Here is a 14,562-nt window from a genome sequence, read left to right on the forward strand (position 1 = left end):
CTAAATGAGTTAGTAGAATGTATGATTAACTTACCAAATACTATAGCAAAAGTAAAATGAGATATTTATTGGTGGACGGACGGAAACGGAAAAATGAACATTTAATGGCGGACGGGGAGTATTATTTTCTCTCTCAATCTAACAGTCTAATACACAAAATAACATTTCCTAAAATTTCGTTTCATTTCCCAAGTATGTCATCTGTTATGGGACGGATGGAGTACAAAATTCTACACCTTGAACGACGTAACTAGACTTTGAAAAAACACTAATAGAAGTCTCAAACCAAGTCAAGATTGGCAGTGAAATAGTAACCCAACACTATCATTTCGTTTCTTTAAATGCATCACTTATTAACTTATACTATCAAGTTATTCACTTCCGAAAATGGAGTGTATTTGGTTACTTGCAGCATTAGCACTAGCATTATCTCTCCACTTCCTAAATAATCAATGGCAGAGAAAGAAGAAAATAATGTTACATCTTCCACCAGCGCCGAGGGGGCTTCCGATAATCGGCCACATCCATCTATTAGGCAAAAATCCCCACCACATTTTTCGGCGCCTTGCTCAACAACACGGCGAGATCATGCACATGCGCCTTGGCTCTCTCCCGATCGTCGTCGTGTCGTCCCCGGCTGCTGCCAAGCTAGTGCTAAAGACGCATGATGCCGTTTTGTCCGACAGGCCCCACTACCTCTCGACCACGCGCCTCACGTACGGCCACAGGGACATGATCTGCGCTCCCTGCGGCCCGTACTGGCGGAACATGCGGAAGCTATGCACGCTCGAGCTGCTGAGCGGGCCCAAGATCGAGGAGTTTCAGGCGATGAGGCGGGCCGAGCTGGGGATGGCGGTGGAGGGGATCCGCCGGGCGGCCGAGGGGAGGGAGGTTGTGGATGTTAGTGCTAGAGTGGGGGGGCTTGTTGGGGATATGAATTGTTTGATGGTTTTTGGGAGGAAGTTTGTGGATAGGGATTTGGACGAGGAGTTGGGGTTTAAGGATGTTATTGATGAGGCCACACGTGTGGCTGCGCAGCCTAATCCCGGGGACTATTTCCCCTCCGTGGCGGCGCTTGATCTTCTGGGGCTCAACCGACGCATGGAGAAGCTTAGCGCGACGTTTGATGGCTTTCTCGACGCCATCATTGATGATCACGTCACGAAAAAGGAGGAGGAGAAGGAGAAGAAGAGCCGTGATTTTGTTGATGTTATGATGGCAATTATGGATTCCGGTGGGGCCGGGTTTGACTTTGACCGTCGTCATGTGAAGGCTGTGCTTTTGGTAATAAGAGCGTCTACAATGTTGTTCTTTAACACCAGGGAAAAAAAAATTTGACCTGTCACGTCAGCTTTTATCATTTTAGGCACAACACCTATGCATTGCGATCAGCCTCATTTTTGTAATTGTTATACAATATTTGCATGTCATTGATTTGTACTTTATTTTGAAGGATATGTTGATTGGAGGGATTGATACAACATCAACAACTATCGATTGGATAATGACGGAGTTGATAAAGAATCCAACAGTGATGAAGAAGCTACAGAAAGAAATTAAGGAGGTTGTGGGGCTGGATCAAATGGTGGACAAATCACAACTTTCTAGTCTCAAGTACCTTGAGTGTGTGGTGAAGGAGTCATTGAGGCTCCACCCTGTGGCACCGCTACTATCGCACGCCGCCCAAGAGGGCTGTGAGCTCATGGGTTTCAACATACCTAGTAAAACACACGTATTTGTGAATGTATGGGCAATTGGTAGAGATCCCCAAGTCTGGCCTGACCCCGAAACATTTTTTCCCGAAAGGTTTATAGGGAGTAATGTGGACCTTCGAGGCCGAGATTTTCAGCTTCTACCATTTGGTTCCGGTCGACGGAGTTGCCCAGGGTTGCAATTAGGATTGATGATTGTTCAATTTGTGGTGGCACAGTTGGTTCATTGCTTTGATTGGGAGCTTCCCGATGGAATGTTGCCTGATCAATTAGACATGTCTGAAAAATATGGTATGGTGGTCACTAGGGCTAAACATCTTATGGCAATTCCAACATACAGATTAAGTAAATAATTTAATTTTTATTATATTATATTGTATATTTCTATTATCGCAGAATCGAACACCACATGTACTACTTTCCTATTTTGCTTTGACCACGAGACCACTGATGTTGGATAAATGCAAAAAATCATTCATCAAAGTCAGAATCCAAACAACTTTATCTTTAATTCAATTGCTTATTTTTCTCTTGATATTTTTTCCTTTTTTTCATTATTAGAATTGTTTTTTTGCCATATATCATATTTAAGTATTCCTTTCTAAATCATTTTCACTGGGATGATTGATTTCATACAGTTTGAATTATGTGTATTTTATTAGAAGTAATTTTTTTGCTAATCCTTTAGTTTTAATAATTGAAATTTTAGTAGTGTTTTTAGTATTTAAAAAAGAAAAAAGATTTTTCTTAACAATATTCAAAAGGAAAAGAAGTACAATGCATCATGCGTTTGATGGACAAAGTGGTGCATTTTATTCCCTACTTGAAAATCCAAATTTTTAGAAATTGCTATGTATTAAATTTAAAATTGTAACGGAACGTCTAGAATATTTTAACTACGAAAAGTCTTTGAAGGTAGAAGTCAGCTACATAGTCAGGTTATAGTGATTTGTGATTTTAATTTTTTGTATATTTATTGAACTCGCAACTGCAAGGGTTAATTTGGATTTTCAAACCTATTTCGCGGAAATTAACAAGAAGCTAGTCGGGGTGGACTGGAAAGTGAAATCCAATTTACTTCAATCTCCACATAATATAAGCACTTTTACTTTTATTAAACTAGCTAAATGATGTATGCATTTGAATTTGAATGAGATGAAATTAAATTCTACAACAATATATCTATTAGTTACCGATCCATTGTAAGGAAAATGCGCTTATTATTACAGGAGTGGTCATTCATCATTCAACAAGTTGACAACTATGCGTGAAATGTTGCATTTGACGCATGTAATAGCGGTTTGGAAAAGTGTAATGTTATTATTGAAAAAAGATCGTAAATATCCTGCACAATCAATGAGAAGATTACATTGAATCAAGGAAGAAATCAAGCAGAAGTTATACAAATTTTATAAGTTAGATTTAATTTTAAATATATATAATTTCATCTTATTCTGTAATTTAATCTAAAAACTTAGTAGTATTGTTTAATTAATTAAAGATGAAGTAAAATATAAGAATCAAAAACTTTAATTGAGCAAATATAATGAAAATTATAAACATTATATATTTATGTTGTCGTTTACCTTGCGAATTAATTCGAGAAAAAGAGTAACAATAAAGGATTAAATCTCAATTTTAACCTAAATAAATAAAAGACAAATTAAACTCTCTAGCAGAATTCCAATTTTAAACCAAATATAAGGCTAATCAAGATATAAATTTAATAACTTATTTGTATATAATAAAAAAAAAATTAATGATAGTGCACTATTTAAATGTGTTTCAAAGAGTACGACACAATTATTTTGTCATAATCTTATCTGATGAATACCATCATCCAAACACTATCATTTTTCGTAACTAATTTTTTTTAACATTTCTTGAATATATAATATATTGTTCTATGCAAGTTAGGGAATTTTTTTTTTATTTCCTCTAAAATAAATTATACTGAAATCTTATAAAATTATATTGCTATCTTAATAACGACCTATAAAAAAAAACTAAATGTCTTTGATTGACAAAAAAATTGCAACAAATATTAAGTACCAAATGTATATTCAATATAGGTTTTGATGACCATATAACTTATGATGTATGGCCAAAGACTAAATAAGCAGTATATTATTTATAATAGTATAAATAAAATTAAACTCAATTCTAATTATGTACACTAAATTTTAATGTAAATATATTTACATACCATATAGCTTTAATATTAAATATAAATAATAAATTTAGTTTTAATATTACATACGATAATTTTAATATTTAAAGGATTATAAAAAATAGGGGTGGGAATACGGGTATCCGTGGATACCCGATCCGGAAAAACGGATACCCGTTCCGGTAAAACCGGGTACCCAAACCCGAAAATCATCTAAAATATCTACCCAAAACCTGACCCGATATATTTTCGGGTACTCCAATACCCGCCCCGGGTATCCTTACCCAACGTATCGGGTACCCAAATAACCGAATCTTTACATGTGTTATTAACTAATAAAAAAATTTAAATTTTATATATTAATATAAATATAGAAATATTTGAATTGACTAAATTTTTAATGTTGCATTTATTTTTTAGTATAAAATTACCATAAAAATGGGTCACTTTTATTTTAAAGTATACAATTATATTTATGAGAATTAGTAATGCAATATGTAAGTAAAATAATACGGAGTAAAATTTATGCATTTAATTAAACTGTGGAAGCAACTAATAATATAATTCAAGTCAAAATAATTATTCCAAAGGATGAATGTGAGGTGAGAGTTTGGAGAAGCCGTAACAGTAAGAGAGATTGACTTATTTATATAAGTTTAGAGAAAGTTAACCTAGTAAGTTGTAATTAGTAAATAAATAAGCCCGACTCTTGAAGCCCAAAATGGCTAAACCTAATTTAAAAATACTTTAAATAATTAATTGGATATTCGAGTCATACTCAATACCCGATTTATCTTAAATTTCAATATCCAATCTCATACACAATCCAATAAAATTGGATATTGGGTATCTAATACTCAGCGGGTATCGGATTGGGTACGGGTAAACCCAATACCCGACATCCATATTCCCACCCATAATAAAAAATATTTAATAAATCAGTTATTGAATTAAAATAAATTTAATTTTAAAAATACATACTATTATAAAAAGTCCAATAAAGTAAAAATTAAGATTACAACTTATAATTTAAGACATAATAATCGAACAAAACACTCAAATTGAACTCTATTTATTAAATTTTTTTTATTAAATTAGTATCGACTATTATTAAACTCTAAAATATAAAAAAACACATTTACATCTTAAAATAATATCCAAGTATTATACCAGTAAATTCTTAGAGCATCTCCAGCGGCGCCCTTCCCGTCGGACGTTGGAGAGGCTTCCAGAAAGGGCGCCCGGGAAGTCCGCCATTAAGGCGTGGAGGGATGGACGCGGACGTCCCATGAGGACGCGGGAGGGGCGCGGTCGTAGGCGAAAGGGAGTGTGGCAGGGCGTGCGGACGTCCGCCATTGTGGCGACTCGCGGACGTCCGGCGCGGACTTCCCAATTTTTTCATATTTTTTAAAACTCTATATATACGCTCGTTGCAAACTATATATATACGGCTCGTTGCAAACTCTATATATACGATTTTTGAAAAAGCTCTAAGGCATGTATTATCGTCGGAAATTAAGACATAAAACAAAAACATATCATACCGTCGAGTAGCGGCAAACTATAGAGATTCAAGGCATAACATGTACTTTTTTTTGTTTAAATATGTATGCTTTTTTTTTTTAAATAAAATCGTTGCATTTTCCCCGTCCGTATTCGTGTCAAAATTTTAATTCCGTAACATAAATTGCATATTTGTAATTTTTTAATTTGGGGAAATCCGCGTGGGAAGGGCGATGGGAATGGCGGATTGTGCAGTGGGAAGTCCTTATGACATGGCAGGAGGGTTGGAGTTCTTATGACGTGGCAGGTGGTGTTTTTGGGAAGTCCGATGGGAAGTCCGTCTCATTGGAGATGCTCTTAATGCTCAACATAAAGCCCGAATATAAATAAATTAATAAACCCTCAAACCTAAAAGCAGCGCCCCTTCTCTCTCCTTCCCTCGCCAGCCGCCATATTCTCCCAAATCGCCGCCGCCATGACCGCTGCTCGCCCCACCGCTCCTTCTGTCGTGCCTTGCCAGTTAGTCCGCGTGCTTCACGCCCGTCGTCACCCCTCCTGCAAAGCTGCATCGCCGCCTCCTACTCATCATCTCCAGCATCTCTCTCGCCATCTCACCCAGTGCACCACTGTGCTGTCCTGGCTCTGCCGCGTCACCGCGTTTCTCTCTTTCTCCTTCTTCTCGCTTTTCTCTCTCATCACGCCACAGCCGCTGCTGCCGTCCGCCGTCACTCCGGCGATGAATGGGGGTCTGCACAGCCGCCTCGATGCACTCTTTCTCCTTACTCTTTCTTCTTCTCACCCTTCTCTCTCTACGTTTCATTTTGCAGATTCAATGTTGCTTTATAATGGTTTCAAATCTTGATTGGGAAACTATCATTTAATTGGACCAATTTTCTATCCAATGGTCCTTATTTCTCGAAATGAGGATAAACAAAATAGCTTCACATTTTCTCTCCAAAAAGGGCAATATTGACTTTCCATCTCACTTTTAGTAGTATAGATTATACTACTATAGAATATCGAAAAAGGAAATTATGAAACAGAACATTAATTTAGAAAAGTCTAAAATTTATGTATTTGAATTTTAAAAATAAAATTCAGGAAAAATATAGAAAGTCTCTATATATACAAATAAATATTACTCTTATAATTAATTATCTAATTTAAAAAATTTCTAAAATTTAAATAAATGATTCAAAAATTCAGTAATTACATAATTAAGTGTGTGACCCATTCTAATTAAGCTATGCAGTGTGAGCATATTTAATTAGCTGCTAAATCCCTATTAAAAGTTAGAATTCGTTAGACTTCAATACTGTAACAATTGTAGGTTAATTGATGACCATCATGCATCGTAGCCCAAGTGCTAAATTTATTACTCCATAAAATTATAACTAGCTCACAGTCGGCATATTTAATGACTCAAATTCCCCACTTATTAATTAGAAATTTTACAAATTAAAATATACGCTCTCTTTACAATTGTTCCTTCTTTCGAATGTGAAGATTCATAATTCTCGTACACCCTCCGTTCCACATTATTGAATCATTTTATTTCGTATACTTATTTTGAAAAAATAATACTTCCTATATGTTATAGTAGCAGAGTCATTTTTCTATTTTAGACGTTTCATAATAGTAGAATCATTTCTTTTTTAGTATAAAAAATAACACATTCCTCGCTCTTTCTTTTCTATGTCTATTACTCCCTCCGTCCTTGAAAATTTGTCACTTATTTTCATTTCCGTCCATCTCTAAAAATTTGTCACCTTTCACTTTTACATTTTAGGTAGTAGACCTCATATTTCACTAACTCATTCTCACTCACATTTTATTATAAAACTAATATATAAAAATATGACTCACATGCCACTAACTTTTTCAACTCACTTTCTATTATATTTCTTAAAACTCGTGTCGGGTCAAATTGTGACAAATTATGGGGGACGGAGGGAGTACTTTATTATCTCTATCCTCTCCCCTACTGTATATTCTTTTTATGTAATACATTACACATCTTTTTCTTAACCTCTGTGCAAAAAAAAAATGCACCCACTACTATGGAACGAACGGCGTAATAAATAGTTAAAGTAAATAAAACTAATACTTTAAAATGGGTCCCACATTCCACTCACTTTCTCCTTTTATTTTTTTTCACAAAGTCAAATAATTTCGTAAAACACGTGCCGAATTAAAAGGGCTATTTAAATCGTAGACGGAGGGAGTATTTATTATCAATTTTTTAAAACGAGTGCAAAAAATAAAATGACTCTACTATTATAGAACGGACGAAATATTACATAAGAGAGGATATACTAACCCTAACCCTAATACCCTAATATATCAAAGGACCGATTCCATAATTCCCTAGATAGTATAATTAATATCCTATAATATAATTAGGCAGAACTGTACTAAAATTGCAAAAGTACTAAACATTATCCACTTATTTAAGGTTCACCGGAATCAAACCAACTTAAAACAAAATTTGAAGATTCAAACAAAAATGGGTTGGATTTGGATGGCAACCATCACATTCCTCTTCCTCCTCCATCAATGGCGGAACCTCCCAAACAAGAAGAAGCTTCCTCTCCCTCCCGGCCCGAAAGGCCTTCCAATCATCGGCCACTTCCACTTATTAGGAAAGAATCCTCATCAAGATCTATACCATTTAGCCCGCAAACATGGCCCAATCATGTATACCCGCTTCGGGTTCGCTCCAACCATCGTTATCTCCTCTCCTTCCGCAGCGAAGCTCTTTCTACAAACCTACGACCACATCTTTGCGAACCGGCCACGCCACGAGTTCGCATACCTCGTCGGCTATGAGCAGCGGAACATTATCTCTGGACGATACGGGCCGTACTGGCGAAACATGCGCAAGCTCTGCACAGTTGAGCTCCTGAGCGGCATCAAGATCCGGCAGTTTGAGCCCATGAGGAAGGCGGAGATTGGGAGCATGGTGGATTCGCTTAGGGAGGCAGCTGCATCGCGTGAAGAGGTTGATCTGAGCGCTATTATCATGTCTGTCAATGGTGGCATGACATGCCTGATGGTTTTCGGGAGGAAGTTTGAGGAGACGGATTTGGACGACAGAGGGTTTAAGGGGCTGATGTCGGAAACAATGGCGGAGGCAGCGTCTTTCAATCTCTGTGACTATTACCCGTATCTGAGGTGGCTGGATCCTCAGGGGTCGGTGCGGCGGATGAAGAAGCTGAGCATGATTTTTGACAGGTTTCTTGAGAAGATTATCGACGAACATGCTGAGAAGAAAGAGAGGAGTCATGATTTCGTCGATACGCTCATGGCCATTCATGACTCGGGCGAGGCTGGATTCGAGTTTGACCGTCGCCATGTCAAGGCTGTGCTACTGGTATTGTTATATTAATATTCATTTCAATTTTATTTGTTTACGTGGGACTGTTGTTCAGTTGTCATGTTTACTTTAATGTTCATTCTTTTTTTTTTATGCTTTAATAATCCTAAACAAATCTCTTTGTGGCTAATCATATATTCATCTTGTCTAACGAACCATGGCATGCACAGGATATGCTGCTAGCTGGGATGGACACTTCGGCAGGAGCGATGGAATGGGCCATGGCTGAACTAATTAAGCATCCAAAAGCAATGAAAAAACTTAAGAAGGAACTAGAAGAAGTTGTAGGGCTAAATCAAAGAGTGGATGAATCCCATCTCCCCAGCCTCAAATACCTTGATTGTGTCATTAAGGAATCCATGAGGTTACACCCAATTGCCCCCCTCCTTCCCCACGAGGCCATGGAGGACTGTGAGGTGGACGGCTACCACATACCCAACAAATCTCGAGTTCTTGTGAACTTGTGGGCCATTGGGAGAGATCCTGATGCCTGGGAAAACCCCGAAAGATTTCATCCAGAGAGATTTCTGAGAAGCAACGTGGATCTCCGAGGTCGAGATTTTCAGCTCATACCCTTCGGGTCGGGCAGAAGGGGATGCCTTGGTTTGCAAATGGGGCTAACTGTTGTTAGTTTGATGGTAGCGCAGTTGGTACACTGCTTTGATTGGGAGCTTGCTGATGGAACTGCGCCACAGGATTTGGACATGTCTGATCATTTTGGTCTGGTCATGTCTAGGGCTAACCATCTTAAGGTTATTCCCACTTATAAGTTGAGCGTTTGAGCATTGGCTTCATGGCTTTGCATATTAGTTATGCGCGTAAAAATAAGTACCCTATGTCTCAATAAAAAAACATTTTCTAAAACATAAACATCATCATCTCTATTATTTTATCTTTTCTTTTTACTCTCTCTTGATTAACTTATATAACAACACAACATAAATCATATGTTGGAAAGTAAATGTTTTATATTTATTGAAGTTATTGTATATTAGACCATCTCCAAGGGTACACTAAAACCTAAAATGGGATAGGTATTTAGCTCCAATAGTACTCAAAAACCAATCCTATTTTTGGTTTTTGAGAAAAAAATACCCATCTTTAGGTTTACACTAAACCAAAACCTAAAAAATTCTCAAATTTTGTGAGTAAAAAAAGCATAATATAGAGAATATTCTTTTAAGTTTGAGTTTAGTGTAAATGGTTGGAGTAAAATCAATATTTAGTGTGAGATTTACACTAAAATGGGTTTGAGTTTAGTAGAATGGTTGGAGATGCTCTTACTCCCTCTAGTCCCCATTAAATGTCTGATATATTCTCTTTTGGATTGTCTACAATAAATGTCTCATTTCTCTTTTATTACTTTTAGAAAATGAACCTACATTCCACTAATTCATTCTACTCACAAATATTATTAAATTATATAAAAGTAGGGTCCATATTCCACTAACATTTTCAACCCACTTTGCTTCATAAAGTCAATAAATTTCTTAAAACTCGCACTAGTCAAATTTGGGACATTTTATGTGGACCGAAGGGGGTATTTGTATATGTATAAATTATTGACAAAATTATTAAAGTTGAAATTGAAAATTTATATCCCCTTTGTCCCTTAAATTTTGTCATAGTTTGACCGGGAATGAATTTTAAGAAATGTAACTGAAAATGGGTTTAAAAAGTAGTTGGTAGTGGGTCCTACTTTTAAAGTATTAGTTTTATAATAAAATGTGAGTGAAAATGAGTTAGTGGAATGTGAGGTTCATTATAAAAAATGGTAAAAAGTGAAATGTGACAAAATTTATGGGATGGACGGAAATGGAAAAATGTGACAAATTTTCAGGGACGGATGGAGTATAAAGTTTCAATTTTTATCTACAAAATAACAATTATATATTGCAAATTTTCTAATATATTTTATTAAATATGATATACTCTCCTAGTCTCATAGAAATACACCAATTAGGATTAGTACGAGTTTTAATGTGAAAATGGTATAGTAATAGAGAATTAAATCTTTAATATATGCTACATATTCTTATAAAATTATATCTTGAGTTATTAAATTACTTCATTCAATTTATGTGATATTAATTTAAAATTTAATATAATAATTTTAAAGTTTATATGAAAAATATAACATATAGTACTACAGTTTTAAATTTAAAGCTTTCCTATTGAATAGGATTAGTATTCAATATAATTTTTATTATGATAAAGATCCATATTTTATATTTGTAAATTCATAAATCAATTCAATTTTTGAGCTGTTAGATGTTTCAAATTAAACAAAATTAAATTGATACTATTTAGAGTGTCACTAGTATATACTCCATGTTTTATGGGTCATATTCTAATATTTATAGCACCCTAATCCAAAATTAAGACCAAATCTCCACCCTTCAATTTTAAAATGAGTAGATGAGATTATATCTTACGTGTAACATCCCGCCTTTTAATTACCCGACATATATATATATATATATATATATATATATATATATATATATATATATATATATATATATACCTATATAGGGGAGCACTAGGGCGCATCCTTAATTAGAGTGCTAACATACATCCAACCACGTGCTGCCATGTGGCACGAAAAATGCAATATTGTATATATAAAAATGCAATACACATTTGTGAAGTTGTTCATGCATTTCTGCAGATTGCATTTTAGTTATAGGAAAATTGCATTTTTAATTGTTAAGTTTTGCATTTTCACAAAATTGCATTTTATATTGTTAAGTTTTGCATTTTCACATATATGAATGCAATCCGTATAGATATAAAATGCAAATTAAACAGTCAATATCGAAAATGCAAAACTCAACAATAAAAAATGCAATCTTCATATAACAAAAATGCAATCTGTCGAAATACATATTGCATTTTTCTGTATATAATATTGCATTTTTCGTGCCACGTGGCAGCACGTGATTGGATGTACGTTAGCACTTTAAAATTAGTTAGCATATTAGTACATCCCTATATATATATATATATATATAGGGAGATGATCAAAACAAGTATGCATTTAAATCCAGAAATGCAGCCCAAATCTTGGCCCTTAGACTAAGTGATCTAATGGTCAATAATTAACCAAAAACACAGAGGGTCATAATTAAGCAATTTTAGGCCATATTATAAAATTCGATTTTATGTCTTGTTAAGATCATTTTAGGTCATGCTTTGTTAGCATGACCTAAAAATAAACTAATTATGACCTAAAAATGCCCTACATATGACCGTGTTCTGCGTTTCTGTATTTAAATCTAGTTTTCATAGATCAAAACCCCGTTCTACATCGCGTTCAACATTAGAGTAAAAATAAAAATAAAAATAAAAATACTCTTCATGCCCTCCGGATCTTGCTTAATAGTCACGCCTTGAACCCCGATACCTACACGAAAGGATAAGAACCATGTTAAATTAAGACGAGACGATCAACAAAATCATATCACATCAAGCACGCTTATCAAACGACGGTTCACGTCTTTTTAAGCGACAAGATGTAATATTCTTGCCATTTATGGTATTAAGAATGATTGATTTGCCAACTTACCCTTTTTAGCAAAAGTCATTATCTCTTGTGTAATAGTTGCTTCCATGGGTTAGAAAATTGACCATGTTTTTCCATGTATCCTTTTCCACTATAAATATCACACCATCTCTACCCTTAATTCTTTTGTTCTTCCACAAAATCTCTATAAACAAAAATTTATCTCATGGTGAGGATGCAAGTAAGTGCTTGAAGAAGGAAGTAAAGTTTCTACACACTACCTTGCTTCCATATTTTCCTCAAGGTATCCACCTCTAAATCATTTTGATTTCCTAAGCTTTGCATCACATTTACTATTCTTTTTCCATCACACCATGTTAGTAGAATTCTTCCAATGATTCTCATCTTTATCAACATCAATAAACCGACTTTTCTCACAATTTCACGCTCAATTTAGACTTTGAACGTAGGACTCTTAGTCAATACTATTGCAATACCCCTTTCATGACAATTAATCAAATGAATTAAAGCCAATATATGCTTCTCTTCTAAAGTTAACAAGGCATTAGACATTATAGACAAGAAGGTGTTAAGTTTAAAACCTCAAGATGAGAGTATAGCTTAGAATTAATAAAGCCGATGCCCTGCCGGACGATGCTGCTGTTGCCTCTGCCGGGCAGCCGCCGCTGCAGTCACAAGGCAGCCACGCACACCTTGCTGCACTCTCGACAGCCACACGCACACAGCTGCTCCGTTTGGCAGCCGTACACGCCGACGCCGCTGCTGTCACACGGTGGCAGCCACCGCTGCTGCCCCTCAGCTTTCTTCTTCGCCACTTCCGCCACTGCCCAACGCCCGCAAGTCAACGGCGGCTGGTCTCGCGCACACCGGCGAGCCGACCGCACCCCGACACTAGTTTTTGACCATGAATGAAGGAGGAGATGAGTTTGTGTGTGTGTTAAGGTATGGAGTGGTTTGTGATAAAGAAACGTACTTGAAAATGGACGAGGCGGCAGTGATTGAGTGACGGGCGGACGCCGGCAACGGAGGCTCCTCTCCGGAGGCAGCCGAGCTCCGTCAGTCGAGAAACAGAGAGAGACCGAGAGAGAAGGAGAGACCGGGAGAGAGAGGACGAAGAGGGAGGGAGGCGCCCCGGCATCCTCGCCGGTGACGCCGAGGGCACCCCCTTCCCTTTCTTTTTGATTGAAGTGGTAGGGTTTACTAATTATTTAGGATTTGGGCCTCCCCTTTGGGCCAATTAAATTTTGTAGAATAGTCTCTTATTTATTCTGATATGGGCCAAAAATTTAGAGGAAAGGGGATTTTGGGCTTTGGATCATAATGAGAAAATGAACCTTATCTCTTAATTTAGGGTTGATATTACTTGATTTGTTTGAAGCTTTTAAATAATTAATCTTATGATTAATTAATATCTTACCCTCTTTACTTAATTAATTTCTCGAAGATAGGAATGTACGAGCTCAATAATCTATCTCCCAAATAAATTACCAATAATCGAACCTCGAACATAGGATGCATACTCCATGTAGGATCATTTCATGTCATGCACCTTATGTATGTTCTTAAGACTAATTTGTAATCATTATACTCTTTCAAGAAGGGCATATTCGCGGAGTTTGATTTCCAAGGCCAAGCTTTTGTAGCATTTTATTTGGAAGCTTTGAGGTGGGCTTTATATCCAACACATTAAGTGTGGATAAAATTATTAAATATATGAAATAATTTTTGTTTGATAAAATCGCACTTACTTTTTTTAAAAATGTTATCGTGCCATAAATTGTTTGTTTTATGATGCCTATCTGTTTGGCGATGCCAAATGAATGGATGAAACGAATTCGGCTCCAATAGGACCAAGATCCTATTCGAGTTAGTGTACACAAAGGAATGGACTGTGAGTCATCGTAAGGGTTGGCCGGTCAATGTGATCGTGGAAGGTGGCCACCTTCCCGACACACAATGAACCATCATATATGGCGGATTGCTGGAATGAACTTAGCTTAATCAAGCGAACTTTATAAAAATGAACTCAGTAAGCTCGGACCTTTTAAGAAAAACCCCCGTGTGTTATTGTGATGGCATAATAAATATATTTTCTAATATATGTGTATTTTTCGGCAATGTGTTCACTGAGTACCCCGTACTCAGCTCTGCTGTAATATCCCAATCTTTTAGAAGTTAGAATTAGAAATTATATTTTTTATTAGTGGCTTTATATATATGTATATGCTTTTATTAGTTTTATGTTAGAAAGATAGGAAATAGAAATAGGATAAAT

The 14,562-nt window shown here is 36.0% G+C and overlaps 2 protein-coding genes across 2 annotated transcripts; both read left to right on the plus strand.

Moving 5' to 3' along the window:
• The first annotated feature begins 353 nt into the window (after window positions 1-353).
• On the plus strand, window positions 354-2,195 carry LOC125202486 (cytochrome P450 71AU50-like). The gene is made up of 2 exons (XM_048100883.2): window positions 354-1,284; window positions 1,454-2,195. Exons 1-2 carry the CDS (start codon window positions 388-390, stop codon window positions 2,063-2,065), a joined length of 1,509 nt encoding a protein of 502 aa, XP_047956840.1. The 5' UTR covers window positions 354-387; the 3' UTR covers window positions 2,066-2,195.
• Window positions 2,196-7,864: 5,669 nt separating this feature from the next.
• LOC125202365 (cytochrome P450 71AU50-like) lies at window positions 7,865-9,664 on the plus strand. The gene is made up of 2 exons (XM_048100748.2): window positions 7,865-8,758; window positions 8,932-9,664. Exons 1-2 carry the CDS (start codon window positions 7,892-7,894, stop codon window positions 9,541-9,543), a joined length of 1,479 nt encoding a protein of 492 aa, XP_047956705.1. The 5' UTR covers window positions 7,865-7,891; the 3' UTR covers window positions 9,544-9,664.
• The last annotated feature ends 4,898 nt before the right edge of the window (window positions 9,665-14,562 follow it).

Source organism: Salvia hispanica, chromosome 2 (assembly GCF_029641045.1).
Source record: "Salvia hispanica isolate PSC_SH4W2 chromosome 2, Shi_PSC_v1, whole genome shotgun sequence".
Taxonomy (NCBI): domain Eukaryota; kingdom Viridiplantae; phylum Streptophyta; class Magnoliopsida; order Lamiales; family Lamiaceae; genus Salvia; species Salvia hispanica.

Coding starts and splice junctions, on each gene's coding strand:
- LOC125202486 (XM_048100883.2), top strand. CDS start 388: ATGGAGTGTATTTGGTTACTTGCAGCATTAGCACTAGCATTATCTCTC. Junction 1,285..1,453: donor ATGTGAAGGCTGTGCTTTTG/GTAATAAGAGCG, acceptor TTTATTTTGAAG/GATATGTTGATTGGAGGGAT.
- LOC125202365 (XM_048100748.2), top strand. CDS start 7,892: ATGGGTTGGATTTGGATGGCAACCATCACATTCCTCTTCCTCCTCCAT. Junction 8,759..8,931: donor ATGTCAAGGCTGTGCTACTG/GTATTGTTATAT, acceptor TGGCATGCACAG/GATATGCTGCTAGCTGGGAT.